Source organism: Anastrepha ludens, chromosome 6 (assembly GCF_028408465.1).
Source record: "Anastrepha ludens isolate Willacy chromosome 6, idAnaLude1.1, whole genome shotgun sequence".
Lineage (NCBI taxonomy): Eukaryota > Metazoa > Arthropoda > Insecta > Diptera > Tephritidae > Anastrepha > Anastrepha ludens.
In genome coordinates, this window is record NC_071502.1 from 115,679,065 (window position 1) to 115,696,005 (window position 16,941).

General features: G+C 35.7%; 3 protein-coding genes across 3 annotated transcripts; 1 reads left to right on the top strand and 2 right to left on the bottom strand.

Moving 5' to 3' along the window:
* Positions 1-336: 336 nt before the first annotated feature.
* Positions 337-8,745, bottom strand: LOC128866955 (protein DEK). Its single transcript, XM_054108026.1, has 13 exons — positions 8,638-8,745; positions 6,108-6,369; positions 4,123-4,532; positions 3,864-4,038; positions 3,683-3,795; positions 3,496-3,616; positions 3,324-3,424; positions 3,075-3,236; positions 2,722-2,922; positions 2,572-2,659; positions 2,393-2,490; positions 2,163-2,315; positions 337-1,434 (listed from the first exon to the last, which is right to left on the bottom strand). The coding sequence occupies exons 1-13, from the start codon at positions 8,638-8,640 to the stop codon at positions 1,420-1,422; spliced, it is 1,902 nt and encodes a 633-aa protein (XP_053964001.1). The 5' UTR covers positions 8,641-8,745; the 3' UTR covers positions 337-1,419.
* A 1,356-nt stretch (positions 8,746-10,101) lies between these two features.
* LOC128866421 (flap endonuclease 1) lies at positions 10,102-11,796 on the top strand. The gene is made up of 5 exons (XM_054107139.1): positions 10,102-10,271; positions 10,335-10,918; positions 10,985-11,203; positions 11,305-11,454; positions 11,519-11,796. The coding sequence occupies exons 1-5, from the start codon at positions 10,190-10,192 to the stop codon at positions 11,636-11,638; spliced, it is 1,155 nt and encodes a 384-aa protein (XP_053963114.1). The 5' UTR covers positions 10,102-10,189; the 3' UTR covers positions 11,639-11,796.
* An 85-nt stretch (positions 11,797-11,881) lies between these two features.
* On the bottom strand, positions 11,882-16,727 carry LOC128866420 (integrator complex subunit 8). The gene is made up of 14 exons (XM_054107138.1): positions 16,485-16,727; positions 16,175-16,420; positions 15,976-16,095; positions 15,787-15,907; positions 15,241-15,712; positions 14,922-15,167; positions 14,631-14,862; positions 14,303-14,544; positions 13,989-14,234; positions 12,918-13,351; positions 12,732-12,850; positions 12,496-12,668; positions 12,254-12,424; positions 11,882-12,184 (listed from the first exon to the last, which is right to left on the bottom strand). The coding sequence occupies exons 1-14, from the start codon at positions 16,639-16,641 to the stop codon at positions 12,065-12,067; spliced, it is 3,099 nt and encodes a 1,032-aa protein (XP_053963113.1). The 5' UTR covers positions 16,642-16,727; the 3' UTR covers positions 11,882-12,064.
* Positions 16,728-16,941: the final 214 nt, after the last annotated feature.

Below are 16,941 nucleotides of genomic sequence, written 5' to 3' on the forward strand. Positions count from 1 at the left end.
GACGACGCCATTTTCAAAAATTATAAATGTTCCGATAGAGTGATTAATTTTGCGCCATAATATACTTTAGCTATTCCAGTGGTGGCCATATGCCTAATTTCCATGTCATGAAATTTTTAATCAATTAAAAAATAGCTCTTATTTCCTTGAACTTGCGCTTTTATTGTAATCTATACTAATTCTACTCTACTCTAAAAAATTTTGTATGGACCCTTTTAAAAGAAGTTACTAAATTACGTTTTAATGGAATAAATCTTTTTTGTTTTTGTTTTAAATACTTCAAATCATATATAGCACAAAGTATCATCGATAGAGAAATAAATTTTAAATATCAGATAATTTTATGTTTACTTTATTTCACTTTCTATATTTGCTCCATTCACATTTTAACATAATACGCACATACTTTCTTATTATAATTCGGCTCTTAAGCACATTTTCTGATTTTCACGCGTCGAATTTCCTTAAATTGTTTGCCAAATATTAAAAAATAAAGTACGTACATACTTTTTATCCTTTTTGTTATATTTTTGTTTTTGTACTGACGCCAGCTTTTTCCTTTATTTTCCCATATTTTTTTTTGTTTTTTTTTTTTTGTTTTTGTTTTCCAAAAAACTAATTTTTTGTCCAGCTATTCTGCACCTTTTTACAAATAACGTTTTGGCATTTAAACAGAAAATGCAAACCAAAAATTAAATAACTCTTGAGTTTTATGTTTTTTTTTATTTCTTTCCGTTTGTTTATTATTTGCGTAATCTTATTTTACGCAAATTATTATATCATGTTTAGGTTTTTTGTGTTTTATTATAATTAAACATTTTACAGAAATTCTACAAATTTGCATTCCACATTCTTTTTTTGTTTTGCTTTTGTTTTTGAAAGTCATAAGAAAAGCTAGTATTTATACAATGCTTTAGAACTAAGAACAAAATACATATTTATGTACGTGTATGGGTGTGTGTGGCGTGTGCTAGAACACTATTCAAGTAAAAAATGAGGAAAAAAAGGGTGTTGCGTATTAATAAAAGTAAAAATACAACATTGACAATTAATTATGCACATTTTGGTGCACGATGAAATAAAATTAGTCAAGTAGTCAAATAGTTTTTGTTTTTGTTTTAGTGTGTTTTGCTTTCATTAAAGTGCGCGTTGTGCACCCAGTAGGAAGAGCCGGAAGGGATAAAGAAAAGCAATCTTATATAGACAAAATAATAAAGAAATCTTAAAAGCTCTTGAATTCGTTGATTTAAACGCATTCAATAGCTAAATATAAATACACCGATGCTGTGGCGCAGACTGACAGCGGTTGTTGGTTTGTATATTTGTTTTTGTTGTCGTTGCTGTTACTGCTGCTGTTTTTTTTTCTTCAGTTGCGTAATTGCAAAGTTTGAATTTTGCACATTTTTTCGAGGCCTGGATTTATGCCGCAATTAACTGTAAATAAAAAGTATATAAAGAAAAATAAAAATATGTGGAATTAATTTAAGTTTTTGGAAGAGTTTGAAAGTGGAATTAATTCAAATTTTTGGAAGAGTAAGTTTAGGTTGATTGACAGTCTAAGTTTAAATTTAATATTTACTGAAAGTAAATATTTTTAAATTTTTTTTTCCTAATAGCTGTTGCCCCTCGTCAGGCAATGTCAAACCTCCGAGTGTATTTCTGCCATGAAAAAGCTCCTCATAAAAAATATCTGCCGTCCGGAGTCGGTTTGAAACTGTAGGTCCCGCCATTTGTGGAACAACATCAAGACGTACGCCACAAATAGGAGGAGGAGCTCGGCCAAACACCCAGAAAGGGTGTACGCGCCCATTATATATATATAAGTATATAAACAATTTTTAAAATTAATTTAACAAAGGTTAACAAAGTAAATGTTAAATTTTTCAATTAAAATGTATATGAAGTGACAGCAAATAAAAAGCAATTGACAAATATTAACAGAAATTGAATAAAAATAAATATTTCATATTTTATAATTTACAATTAGTTCCAATGAAGATGAAGACAAGTAAAATTAAGGCTGAAGCCATTCTAAAAGTATGGAAATTATTGCTTATCAAATCTAAAATAGCTTTCTTCCAAATTGCGATTTCAATTAAAATTACTAAACAAATAGCATTTAAATGCATTCGAATCAAAAATTTCATTTTACGTCAACTTACCGCTTTAACTGTGGCTTTTATAAAGTCCTTTTTATCTGTTAAATCGTGGTCGGGATATTTTGCATACACTTGCTTGCACACCGTTTTCATAGTTATCTCTTCGAGATTGGCTTTATCTAAGATTTCCTTAACATAATTGCGAATTTGCTCATCCTAAAAATTAAAACAACAAAAGAAGTGATAACCATTCAAATAAACCGGAAAATGCAATTATATATGCCGTGCCGTACCGTAGGGAATGTCGCCTTGCCTTTCTTGTTTAGCGGCTCATCCTCATCATCGGACTCCTCTTCTTCTTTTTTGCTTGCTTTTTTCGGCCTTCCAGCAGCTAAAAAAAAAGAATTTATACATTACATATTGTAAATATACAAGTAACAATTCGATATTTGCCCCTCCGTAGCACACTTACGTTTAGCTGGCGTTTTGGATTTATTATTAGTTTTAGCATTTTTCACAGGCGCTGAAGGTTTCTTGAATTTCTTTGATTCCTCTTCCTCCTGCAGAAAGCACAAGTTAACCAGGTGTTGGTACAAAAAAAAAAATGTTTCATTCTTATTACCTCACTCTGATCGCTGCCAAAATCAGACATCTCCTCTTCTTCATCCTCATCCTCAGATACCTCTTCTTCACTTTCCGAGTCCTTGCGCTTGCGCGATTTAGTTGCTTTGGCACCCCGACCACGTGTGCCACGTTTGGTGACAGTAGCAGCAGCAGCAGGTCGGCCACGTTTACCAGGTGTAGGGCGTTTACGTTTCGGCACCTGTAATAGATAAATTATTTGTATCTTAATGCAAAAGTAAACAAACCCTTATCTAGCAAATTTTGCTATAAACAAATTTGCAGGTTACCATTTTCAAAAATAAAAATATTAAAAATAGACAAGATGTATCGAAAGAGCATTTCGGGCCTTACATCACTGTCAGCATCTGATAAGTCAAACTCCTCTTCCTCGGAATCTGAATTTTTCTTCCAACTTTTACGTGCTGGCCGTCCACTGCGTCCACCACGTGCTAAAGCCTTACGACCGCCGCCACGTGCACCATCCGAATCGGAGTTTCCGCCTGATGGATTATACTGGCAACACAAATAAATATTAATACAAATATAAGTATGGACATACAGCAACTCCAGTTAAAAAAATAAATAGCGTTTGCTACTTACATCTGAGCCCGATTCGGAATCATCGTGACGCTTTCGTTTTGCCGGCGCTGCGTTGCGTTCACTTTCATCTGAGCTAGAGAAATCGACATACGCGGACATTTCTGTAATAGAAGCATTGAAGTTTACATATCCTTAGTTATAATTGAATTTAAAAGAAATTAATCATTAGTACTTTTTCCAGCAGTTGCGCGTCTGGGGCGGCCACTTGTTGAGTTTCGTGCCGGTGCGCGGCTGCTTGGCTTCCGTTTACGTTCCTCTTCGGCACTAACTTCTTCCTCTTCTTCATCGATTTGCTGATATTACAACAAGCAATTAAATTAAATTTAGACAAAAATAATTTACTCACTGACAATAATTACCTCTTCATCCTCTTCCATATCTTCTTCCTCTTCAGCGGCCTCATCTACACATAGTGATTCATCTGGTTCCATGAGGAATTTGAGCACACGACCTGCGATCTCATCTTTTGTGCCTGAATTTAGCGGTGAATAAATTATTTATTTGATACATATCAAAAAGTTGTTAATTGCAAATTTATACCTTTGCGCTCCAACGCCAGAATATCACAAATACCCTTTAGTGCCTTAGCATCGGTTTTCTTAATGGCATCGAATTTTTTCTTATATTCGGTAGAGTCCTTTTCGAACTCGAAACCGGCAAAAGAGCGTAAATTCTTTTTTACAACATTATTTTTACCCACAGAACCAAAACAGAGCTGCGAAAAAAATTATGTTTGAAATTATGAATTTTAGCATAACCCACATTATATACCCTTCATAATTTATATATGTATACATACCTCATGCAACGTTTGTAATCCATCAACTCGCGTTTTATTAATGTTATCATTGATTCTATCAATTTCTGCTAATGCGACCACATTTTCATCATCCTCATCTACTTCTTTGTTCTCGCCCTTCACTTCGTCCTCTTTATCTTCTTTATTTTTATCAGCTTTCTTATCATTCTTCTCTTTGCCCTGCTCCTTGGCAGGCTTCTTTTTGTCAGCGCTGGCCGATGTGACGGTACCGCTTGCAGCACCAGCTACTGTACCATTCTTCTCCTTGCCTTCAGTCTTCTTGTCATCACCATCTGTCGCATCAGCGTCCTTGGAATCGTTAGTCTCCTTGACATCAACAGATTTGTCCTTCTGTGCCGCCTTTTTATCATCGCCTGAATCAGTTGAGGATTTATCATCAGATTTGTTGTCTGAGGAAAAGAGCAGAAGAGTTTTACCGAACAAATTCATACATAGATTAAAAATATTATGAATATGTTAAATATTATGATAAACAAATTTTTAAAAACAAAAAAGGTTTTTTAAAATTTACAGTGGGCTATTTGGAAAAAGTTACTGTACCTTACTCAATTTCAAAGATTTTCTGTAAAATTATGTAGACTTCTTAGCGGCGGAAAATAATGCTTTTCAAAATTCAACAAATATGAGACTCAGAAAAAAAAATGCATTTGCATATAATTTTCTTTTATCAATTCTATAAATGTCGATTGGTTTTCCCCTCTTGAATAAAGAATATTTGGTATTTAAACATTTTTATTGCAAAATAATTCGTTTTCCAGTTTAGTCTTCGTGAAAAACTATTATTTCGTAACCGGAAATATCCAGGAAAAATAAGCTGTCCAAAATTTCAAGTAATGATAAAAATTTAATTATAAAATTCTCAGAAAAATATATTTTTGAACCCTAAAAATTAGCGATCATCTTTAATCCTAAGTATAAGATATGTTTTATATGCATATTCTAATATAAATTTAGTCATTACAGAATTATTAACAAAAAGATTTTGCCCAGATATTTCCCTCCCTTAAAAACAATGATTATTTAATTTTTTGAACTCAATTAATCTTTTTTAATAATTCATAATTTTTTCAATGTTTTAATTATTTCGGTAAATATAAAAAATCTTTGGTCAAAGAGTTTTGTTTTTAGTAATTATTTAATGAAAAAAAAAAATGTCTTCACCGTTGGAAAGTTTAACAGTCACATATAAGGTGACGAGATAAACAGTGAAATAGCGAAGTTTTATTCTACCTTGAGTTTTACTATACAAAACCATATTTAGCAGGGTTTAGTATGAACAAACCTAAGGGGTAGTAAAGTAAGTAGAGCGGTCATCGTATAGATAATAACGACTTTTATTAACATCTAGTATACACTATATACGCACACACCCATACAGATCTCATTTATTTAGAAAGTGGAAATTAAGGAAAGAAAACACAAACTCATATTTCTTTAACTTCCTCAAAACTCAAACACTTCCACGCATAACCTACGTTACATTCACTCACTGGGATTTGAACCAGCAGCCGAAAAGCGCGCCAATTCACATCACACTAAATACGACACGCTAACACGACGTGCCACGCAACGTCAGCAAATATAATTGCCCAAATCACACTTGCTTGCTTCCACGTTGTAGTCTCTTCATACTTATAAATATATGTATGTATGCCGCTTAGCCGCACAGTGGGGGTATGTTGACCAAATAAAATACGTAGCAAAACAGCAAACCAAAAAAAGCAACAACTCACTGCACTCACTCAACGACACCGTTCATCCAACATTTATTTTTACACACAACATCTTTAATTTTCTTACTTTGTTGCTTTCTCATTCGCATTATTCATTTTTGCTTTGTGTTATCAACAGCATTAACAGAAATGAATGTTTGCCGCGTTAGTATAAATATGCGTGTATGTGTGTATGTATGAACATATGCCAATTTTGAAAGGAAAAAGAAATTCACTTTGCTCTTTGCTCACCTGCATCAGATTCTGATTTAAGTTTCTTATCGTCCTTCTCTGTTGTTGTAGCCGTTTTATCCGCACTCTTATCATTGACTTCGTCACCACCACCAGCACTAGCACTGTTTTTCTTCTCTGTCGGTGCTACTACTTCGTCTGCCTCTGCACCACTGTTGGCTACATCTTTCTTATCGTTTTCTGATGCTTTCTCTGTCGCTGCCGTCGTTAACGGCTCAGTTTCGCCGCCGGCTTTTGTCTCCTCTGTTTTGTTTTCGTTTTCCTTTAAGCATAACGATATTAAACGCGTGATTAGTGCAATTTTTTAACAAATAATTCATAAATATATATACGTTGAAGATTTTGAATGATTTGCAACTACTGTGCGCGTGGGGGGAGAGAGCCTGGTTGTAATGTCACTTTCAATTGATAAGCAGTGAAAAACGCGCAATAAACGTGCAGCTGGTTATTTATCCGTCTATGCATCTATATAATATTTAACCTTCAAAGACGCTAATACAAAAAAACACACTTGATATGCGTTAATCTGAGATGTAAAAGGCTCACAGCCATTTCGTGTGTTCATTTATTTCAACGAAAATCTGGGACTTTTTTTACATAAGTAAAGACAAATAAATTTTTAATAACAAAAACAAAAAGCGGAATAAAACGACTTTAGAGCGTATTTCTCGTGTTTAAGTAAACCCACTAATTTATACAATTTTGGGTCTGCAAATTTGTTGGCATATTCGAGTAACAAATAAAAAAGTGAAAAGTTTGCAAGTCCCAATATTGGCGCCAATAACGGTAAAAGTTCACAAACAAATTACTTCAAGCTTTATGAGGGAATTTATAGCTTATTGAACTCTGGAAAGTAACCCTCCTTTGCGGACCCTACAAAATAGTTCTACCACTTCCGAGTATACGGCAATTAAAAGATTTAGCAAATTCGACAATCAAAGCATCACACTGGTAAATATCTTTCAATTATTGATGTTTTTGATTTAGCATGAAACCTTGTCTATATAATTTTTTGGGATATGTTTTCGTTTGGCAATACTTTTTTGAATAATTTTTTTCCAAAACTCTGACACTGAACTGAATGCTGGATATCGGTCGTTATGGTTAATTTTTCAAATAAAAAACTATTAGGTTTCTGCCAAAGCGTATACCATTGTTGTGAATCACTACTTGGCAGACAAAGAAACATAACCCTCCGTCAGGATGTTTTTAGTACGTCAAGGGAATGTGAAATCTTTGCCGCAAATTGAAAAAATGTTCATGGGTTTGTTAAAGACAATTTTCCTAAAATTTTTGATTTTCAAAAAAATGTTCATTGATCAATATTTGGGGCTAGTTGCTTTTACTTTGGCGATAATTTTAAAGAGACCTATTTTTTAATTTATTTCACCAATTTTCCATTTTATTGTTATTTGTAATATTTCATACCTGTCTGACTGGTTGTGTAACGATTAAGTAAATGTCCACAAAGTAATTTCTTGAATCCTAGAACTGAGATCTATTGGTCCTAGTAAACATTTAATAACAATAATAATGTATGCACATCTTCTTACAGCTCCTATACGTTGTGTACCTTAATTTCATCTATTAACAGAGGGATCAACAGCTTTTTATCTATTATACTAGATTTCACTTCCCAAATTTATCTTACATTAGAGGCCTGCCATACGGAATGGATTAATGATAAGAGCTGATACTGCAGCTTCAGTACGGAATGTTATTTGTTGTTAAAAGAACCACAAATTAAAATTAATTCACGAGCGTTGTAGGTGTTATATAGTAAATAAGTTTCAGCTTGCTTATATTTCACCACACACCCACCCACTAAAATATATACATATATGTACGTATGCATTTGTTTCGAAGTCTCTTGCCCGAACACTTGAAAATAGGTTAAATGGTACCTTCCCAAACAATTCACACTCCCAAACCACCCATCAACAATTTCGATTAAATCCAAAAGTAACATTACATGTTCCGGCATATCTGCTTCTTCAAAAAAAAAATTCTTTTTCGCCTTTGTTTTTCTCCCGCATTCGTCTATTGCCGTTCGCCAATCGTTCGCACCAACAACGAATTCAAATATTAAATGAATGAATTTTTGCCGCTTGAACAATGAACTAAGGCGAAAATTAAAATAAAACGCAAAATTTCCAACCAGATGAATTCGCTCGTGGACTAACGAAAAGACTGCACAAAAGGCGGCAAGCGAGGAAAGCCCATACAAAATGTGAAGTACATGAAAATGAACCGACGCCATGTTTATACACCACCACGGCACGGCACCACACGGCGTAGCACATACACGATGCAGCGCAGCGCGGCGCAACGAAACAGCAAAACGACGAGCAATAAAAAAAATGAAGATGAAACGATGAAAGCGAAAAATTCACCGAATGTGACGCGCTCGAAACTTTTTCCCATTTGCTTTTTTCACGTAAAACACATTGAATTTAAGCACAAATTCTTTGTATTTCAAAACTCTCAACACAGCTTACTAATTTGAAATACTTTTTATTAATTTACATACCATATTTACTATATTTTCTGCCCGAAAAAAAATCTTTCTCGCCGTTTCCTGGCACAAAATTCACTTATGGAAAATACACTCAACTATTTATTAGTTCCTCTTCGTCTTCTTCTTCTTCTTATAAGCGCACAAATGCTTTTTTAGTACTATTGAACAGAGAACTATTTCTAATTAGCACCTTACATTTTATAATTATTCTGGCAAAATCTCACATCATTGCGGAATTTCAGCTATTTCCAAAAATTTTAGGTTTGGCATAAGTCTAGAATAGGTTCCGTAAAGCTATAGAAAAAACAAAATTCGTACTGGTTAGAGTTAATTACCTTATTTGCACCATATACCAATTTTGACTTGCGAAAAATCTTAATAACTCAAAAACTAATTTACCGATAAAAAAAAACTGTCATTACAAATTTAATTAAATTGCCTTTATTTCAACGTATATAATTATACATTTTGTTTTAAGTATGTGGAAAATAGAATTATTACTAAATTTATAATAAATTTTCTTTAAAATCCTTTTATATGTATATATGTATATAGTATCAGCACTAACAAAATTTAATTTTGTTGAGAAGTAGAGAATAATATATTAAATTTGTGTGTTGGGTTTTGCGTAATGCCGCATGTACAATTTTAGGCAAAGTATAATGGTTTATTTAATGAAACTTGGTGCAGGCGTCAAGGAGTTGTTCCTGAACAAACTGCCGGAAATACTTGTTTTGCAAGGTAGTACTCAATTCACTTTGCTAGTTTTGAATTTTTTTATTATTACTTTTCTTGACTTTAATTTTTTACTTTTATGACGTTGAAATTTATAAGGGTTATTTTTTTTAAGCACTGATACAACAACAACAACCAGCTATGGAAAGGAATTCTACGCAAAAACTACAAATTTATAAACATCTTTCAAGTCAACATCTGTGTAAAATTTAACCTGCATACGAACCTTGTTCTTTTTTGAGGTACTTGACAGGATTAACTTTTCGCTGAACGACACAAAAAGTGATTAAAAAACTGTAAGCCTCCAGAAGTTGTCAATTTTTGGATGGGGATACACTACTTTTTTCAAAGCGTGAATATTCCCCTTAAATTTTATTAAATTTTTCATGTTGTATTGTTTACATGCTCGCCGTAGGCGAATCGGTTGGTGCGTGACCGCCATCCGGAAGCGCATTGGTTCGAATTTCCTTGCATGAACATCAGATAATCGATCAAGTTTTTTCTAATAGCGGTCGCCCATCGACAGACAAACCTTCAAGTGTATTTCTGTAGAACTCAAAAACATAACCATCATTAACCTAGGATATTTAACTACGTGTAGTAACATTTACCGTTTTTCGATAGCTGAGCAGAACAGATTCTGGAATTGTTCCGAAAATATATATTTTCCAAATGTATTCGGTTGCTCCGCGCAAAGACAACTCTGCGACTTTGCCAATATTTCGATAAAATTTACGATTATCGTACTATCGTTGTTGCATTAGTAAATAACCGCGCGCCAACTAAATCCCAATCATTCTTTTTAACTTGTTTGCTTCAATACGCCACTATGGGAATTTTGGGCTTAGCAAAATTAATAGCAGATATTGCACCAGTTGCCATTAAAGAAAATGAAATTAAAAACTACTTCGGTAAGTTTGGTTGGCGGAAAAAAGTTTGTTGCTCCCGATATAAGTTGTTGACCTCCTTTTAAGGACGCAAAGTGGCCATTGATGCATCGATGTGTCTCTATCAATTTCTGATTGCTGTACGTGCTGATGGTGCGCAACTAACAACCGTGGACGGTGAGCCTACATCACATCTGATGGGCATGTTCTATCGTACTATAAGGATGTTAGAGCATGGCATTAAGCCGGTATATGTGTTTGATGGTAAGCCGCCAGATTTAAAATCCGGTGAATTGGCGAAGCGTGCAGAGCGTCGCGAAGAAGCACAAAAGGCTTTGGAAAAGGCCGAGGAGGCGGGCAATGCAGAAGAGGTGGAGAAATTCAATCGTCGTTTGGTGCGTGTGACTAAAGATCATGCGCGTGAGGCGCAGGAATTACTTAAACTGATGGGAGTGCCCTATGTAGAGGCACCATGTGAAGCGGAAGCACAGTGTGCAGCACTGGTAAAAGCAGGCAAAGTTTATGGCACGGCTACAGAGGATATGGACGCACTTACCTTTGGTTCCAGTGTGCTGCTACGTCATCTGACATTCAGTGAGGCACGCAAAATGCCGGTTAAGGAGTTTTTTTATGAAAAAGTGCTTCAAGGACTCGAACTGACTAGCACAGAAGTATGAAGTTTAAAGCTTTTATATGTTTAGGGAATATTAAGGAAATTGTTTTTTGGTTTTTTGTAGTTCATAGATCTTTGCATACTGCTGGGATGTGATTACTGTGAAGGTATCAAGGGTATTGGACCAAAGCGTGCTGTTGAGTTAATCAATACTCATCGCGATATAGAGACTATACTAAAGAATATTGATCAAAAGAAATATACGGTAGCGGAGAATTGGAATTATCAAGTGGCGCGTGAACTGTTTTTAAATCCAGAAGTAACAGATCCAATGAGTATTGAGGTAAGAACAATATTTATAAATATTGGTATTTATGTATTTTGTGGAATTTAAATTGTAATAAATTTTAAAATGGTTAACAAATTATTTGATTTTTTTTACAGCTTAAATGGACAGAACCCGATGAGGAAGGTTTGGTTAAATTTCTTTGCGGTGATCGGCAGTTTAGTGAGGATCGCGTACGCGCCGGTGCCAAGAAAATTCAAAAATCCAAAAACACACAGACGCAGGGACGACTGGACAATTTTTTTAAGGTAACGCAATTCATAAATTTTAGAGCGACATAAAACAAATATTAAAATAAATAAATACATTTAGACTTTGCCATCTACAAATAATAATAAAGCCACACCTAAGCGTAAGGTTGAAGAGGATAAAAAGGGTGCCAATAAGAAATCCAAAATTGGCGGCGGTGGCCGTGGTAGGCGTCCTAAGTAATGCAGTGTTTTTTATGAACCTATTGACCAGTTATAATTTATTGACTTGAATAAGTATAGTTGATATGTAAGCGCATTTGTGAGCGCACCAGTAACCGCAGTTGCTTAAAATACTAATGCAATTGTAATGTTTCTTTCTTTTTTCAAGCCTCATATTTTTGTTTAAAATCTACATGTGTCTAGTTAGTTATTGGCTCAATATTAGTTAAAAAAGTGTTTTTAAGAATTTTTATTTTATTTGTCATCTCTGTTACAGAAATTACTATAATACTTTACGATTAATCTAAGCCTAACATTTTTTAATAATCGTATAAAACAGCTTAAAACTATAAGTACGACCACATATTACTAAGTTTGTTGATACGTTAAAATTTATAATATATATAAGCGATTATAAAAATGTTGAACCATAATTATGTACATTTTCCTACAACAAATACTGTTTGGCTAATGCGCGTAGAAACCGTGTTTTTCGTATAGCTGCTGCTTCACGTTTGATTTCGTCATTGTTATTCGCATTCAATTCAAGGGAGCCCATAATGGCGATCTGCAATGGCAACACAAATATTTATATACTTTTTAAATTGCTTGTACTTTCTTTATTCTTAAAACCTACCGCTTCTAATTTCCGGCTATGCTCTCCTTTTCTTGCGTGCAAATTAATAATGAATTCCAGCAATGTTGTATCCCAAATGCAATTATAATAAGCATCCATTGCATCGGTGAAGTTCGAAGATTTCTCAGTGAGCCGCTTGAATACAATGCCATAATCGATTTCTTCTAAAAACTGTAAAAGACAAGCAAGTCGCATTATTACTTTTGATATATGGTTGCATGCGCTTAAGTGGGCTCGCTTACTTGACACAGCACTGTGGCTTGCATGTGACAACCCAAATTCGATGAGCAGCGTATCATCTTGTGTATTACATAGTCATCAGCTACATTGCGTTGCAGCGGAAAAGTGCAGTAGTCGGTGCCGGTGATGAGCGCATTGACATAACAACGCATCGCTGCTTCATTGTTGCCAATAGCTGCAGGTAGCACGTAAATTTAGGTATTAGCATGACAAATTATTACCAGTAGCGTTAACTTACCTAGTTCCAGGTCCCCCTTCATCTTCAGCCATGTAATAGTTTGTGGATAGTATTTGAGCGCTTCGGTCAGCAGCCAATGCAACGTTTCGCAAACTATGCGCACGCTGTAGGCCAAGGGGCTGTACGAGTCATTATTTAAATATTATAAATTAATTTTTTTGTAAAAAGTCGTTTAACTGTAATTACCTTGGTATAACAGCTGGCCATAAGTGCATGTATTCACCACTCAGATCGTGATTTGTATCATCTCTGAGTATGTTTTGTATTTTGCCGAGGCACGAAATGGCTAAGGAAAATACCAGTTGATGGCGTATGCGTTTAAGGAATGGTTGTAGCCCAGTTGAAACAGCCAGCGAAGGTGAATTGCGTGAGCTACCGCCGCTACCACTGCCGCCGCCGCCGCCAGGCCCACCGCTGCGCTTTGTGGTATTTACGAACATTTGCAATACTAAATCGAAGGCGTCGCGACATATCTTTTTGGAGCCCTTCATTTTCTCCATATCGAGTACGGTGGCCGCGAAGGCAATGGGCAATTCGAGTTGTGGCAGTCGCTTATCCAAGAACATTAGTGCATTCCAATCGCCTAGATTGAGCAGCATTATGGCGCAGCTTTCAATTATCTGATGCAAGGAAGTATATACGAGAAAAAGTTGTTTTAATTTCTTTATATTCTCATTTCTCAATAGGTCTGTTCATGTAAAAATTGTGCAGTAACTTGATTTTCGAGAATTCTCTCTCAAAGAAAAAAATATCATGAAAAGTAGATGAACACAAAACCAGTATCAATATGCAAGTTTTACGCACAGCTGATTAAATTGTTGGCCGGAAACATTAAAAAAAAATTTTACTTAAGCTATCTCGTATTAAATTAAAAAAATAAAAATAAAGCTAAATAAAATGCAAAATACGAACGGAATCACCAATTTTCATTTTGCCCACAATAATTTGCTCCATTTCCTCATCGTTGTCAGATGAAGAGCATTCCATTAGCAACTGCAATTCGCTAATTTTAATTCGTGTTCATGTTTACTTTGCGATCAGCTGTTTTTCTCACTTGCAAATTCTTACAAGTAAAAATTATGCAGTAAAACTTGCAACTTCCCCCCAAAATGAAATGTCATTTTGCTCTCTCACTTTCCCCTACTTTGCAAGTTTTTTGGGTACATGAACACCAACACGTGATCATTTGCAACAATTGTTACAAACTATTTGCTGCATGAACAGACCTACTGAGTTTGAAATTTATTGCTTCCTCACCTCGATGCGCGGTATAATATTGTCGTTGGTTTGCAGCGAGGCCAGGCATTGCTTGCAACGATTGCCCAACGATTGCAGATCTAAAGTTTTGCGATTCCACTCATCCAAACACTGTGTGATTTGTATGAGTAGGATTTCCCAGTTTACCAATTTGCCCAGCTTTGAAACTATGGTGGTATTCGACAGCTCTTGGCGTTGTGTTTCCGATTTGAGCACGCTCAACATCGATACGGCCCCAATGTAGTCCTGAAAATAATGCAAAATTTATTCATTGCTTTTATGTCGCCCTCAAAAAAAAAAAAAAAAACGATTACATTTTTTGCGGTCATTTCGCGCGCTTTGCCCAGTAAGACATAAGCAAAGTCTTGCAAGAAGCCTCTTTGCATGGACATAAGCAGCGATTTGAGTGGCGTTGCTATCTCCCAACTGGGATTGACAGTCCAAAGCGGTTTAGTCGGATTAGTAGCCGCCAATTTGACCAGCAGCTTGCGCACTGTATTCGCATTTGTGCATGAGATTAGTTGCCTCTCAAGTGAGCCCACTTCGATACGCATTACTGCAAATAAAATTACGTTTAAAATAATATTTATGCAGAAAAAAGTGCGTTTTTTTCGTCTTGCGCCTTTTAGGCGCATAACCTACTCTTCGAACTGAACTTCCATTCACTGAGAGTTGCTAGTGTTGGCACCAGCAATTCCTCTTCTGCAGTTTGTCGCTCCAAATCGCGCAATTCGGTTGTAGTGAAGAATTGTATGTGTTTTACCTGTTGTAGAAATTGTTTACCGTTGTTTTGTTTCAATATACAATCGATAAGGAAATTTTTGATTGTGTTACGTTCGCTTAGTGTACAATGCGGCAGTACACTGCTGATGGCCTATGTGCAAACAAAAATTGTTTCGTTATGTATAAAAATTGTGCAAACCGTTAACTTACATCTATTATCGCAACAAAACAATTCATATGTCTGTATTTCTCAAAGTAATCAACGCTGGCAAATATGTTTCCATTCTCGAAAATACTGCGCACCACATTCAGCGCGGCTACTTGCATCTCGAGTGTGCGCGGTTCCTTCAGCGTGCCCTGCGAAATAACAGCTTCGATGTCTAGCTCGAGTATGCGCCGACTTACAAGTGGTATTTCATGCACATGATTGTCCTCTTGTAATATTTCGATGATGTCCTTGAAGAGGTTGAAAGGCATACATTTTTAAAATGTTTTAAACATAATACGAGTATGAGACGTGCATACTTACCTTGTACTGCTTTAGTGACGACGCATTAAAGCGCTCCGTTAAAGTTGTGCGCTGCTCACTGCAGCCACATGCCAGCAAATATCCTTCCAGTTCATCATCGTTTACGTGACAGAATATGTAACCAGAGACAGTTCGTTTAGCCGATTCAGATTTATAGTCTACTTTCATTTCTTTCAAGTTGCGTCGACATTCGTTTACGGCTTCGCGTGCCAGCCTATATTGTTTGGTGTACAAGTAGAAATTCACTAGATCGAAATAGATTTGAGCGCGTAGTTCTGGCAAAGCAATTTTTTGCATTTGTTCGAAATTTTGGCGCATTGTTTCGGTGTCCGCATGAAGTGTTACAAATGTATCATAGGTGAAAACATAAAAGGGTTCGGTGGATTTGCATAGTTCCTGCAGATATTCAACGCTATTTTGTGGTGGTATATCTGGCGCAAAGAACTGATGCATCGGTTCCATTGGCACAAACCTATGCAGTTAATCAGTAAAAGACAATATATTTAAAGCGATTTAACAAACACTAAATCACGTTCATTCACTCACATATTAGCCATGGAGGGGCGTGCCGCTTTCATGGCAATATCTTTCAATATTTGCAAGCGCAGCACCCAACGGTGATAAAAGGTAAGTGCAAAACGCGCCGCATGCTCATGTCCATCAGGAGCTGCAAATCAGATTAAAATAATTTAACTGCATCTTATGCAAAATATATATATATGTATACAAACTTACAAATCTTTGGCTGAAAATCCTGTTGCAAAGGTATAGTGATCAATTTGCCAAAACACACCGTGCATAAATCACGCAACAGAAATAGCTGCTTTGGTATGGGCAAACTCTTCTCTAAAACATCTGTAATGCATGCATACCAAACAGTAAATATTATAATATAACTAACAGCTTATAAATTTAATTCTACATTCACACTCACCCAGGTTCCACTTCAACCAAGTTGCAACTTTAAGTGTTAATATTTTCAATGCTATTTGCTTCCGTGGTATACGTAGGCCATCAATGTTACCCATTGGCGCGCTACTAGTTACGCCTGCGCCCGGTGTCACAGGTATCCCCCCGGGTAAATTTTCAGCCTCTGGCGACGTCAGGTCATACTGTGGTGGCATTATAACATCCGGTGTAACTGATATGAATTGTGACATCAACTCCAATGCACTAGGATCTAAAAATATACAAATATCTTCAATTTGTAAGTTATTCAATGGGACTATTGCATTTCCCCTTACCCGGATTAGGTTTCTGCAAGTGCTTTGTAATTAATTGAGGGTCAAGTAGGAATTCAAACCAAAGAACTGTTTCGGCCGCAAGAGGCACCGCTTTCGGACGTAAAGGATCATCCATCTTTTTATTTGATGAATTTATTACACTTTTATCCGCGCTCATTTATATGTTATGGGAAAATTGACAATTAAAAAGTTAACCACGGCTGTGCTGAACAGCTGTTTAGTGATAAGTGTCACAACAAACTGCCGGTTCAAGCGTTGCCATACGCTTCATTTACTAGGCGCACTTCATGTTGTAGGGTGCACTTAAGTAGCAAGAACTCTATGGCTATTCCTGTAAATTTTCAGTTTTGGAGGGCAGCAATGAATTTAGCATTATGAGTTATAATACGCACTCAGGGTGTGGAGCTTTATGATTTGAGAGAATTGTCAACTGTTTGCATTGCGTGTTTTATAGAAA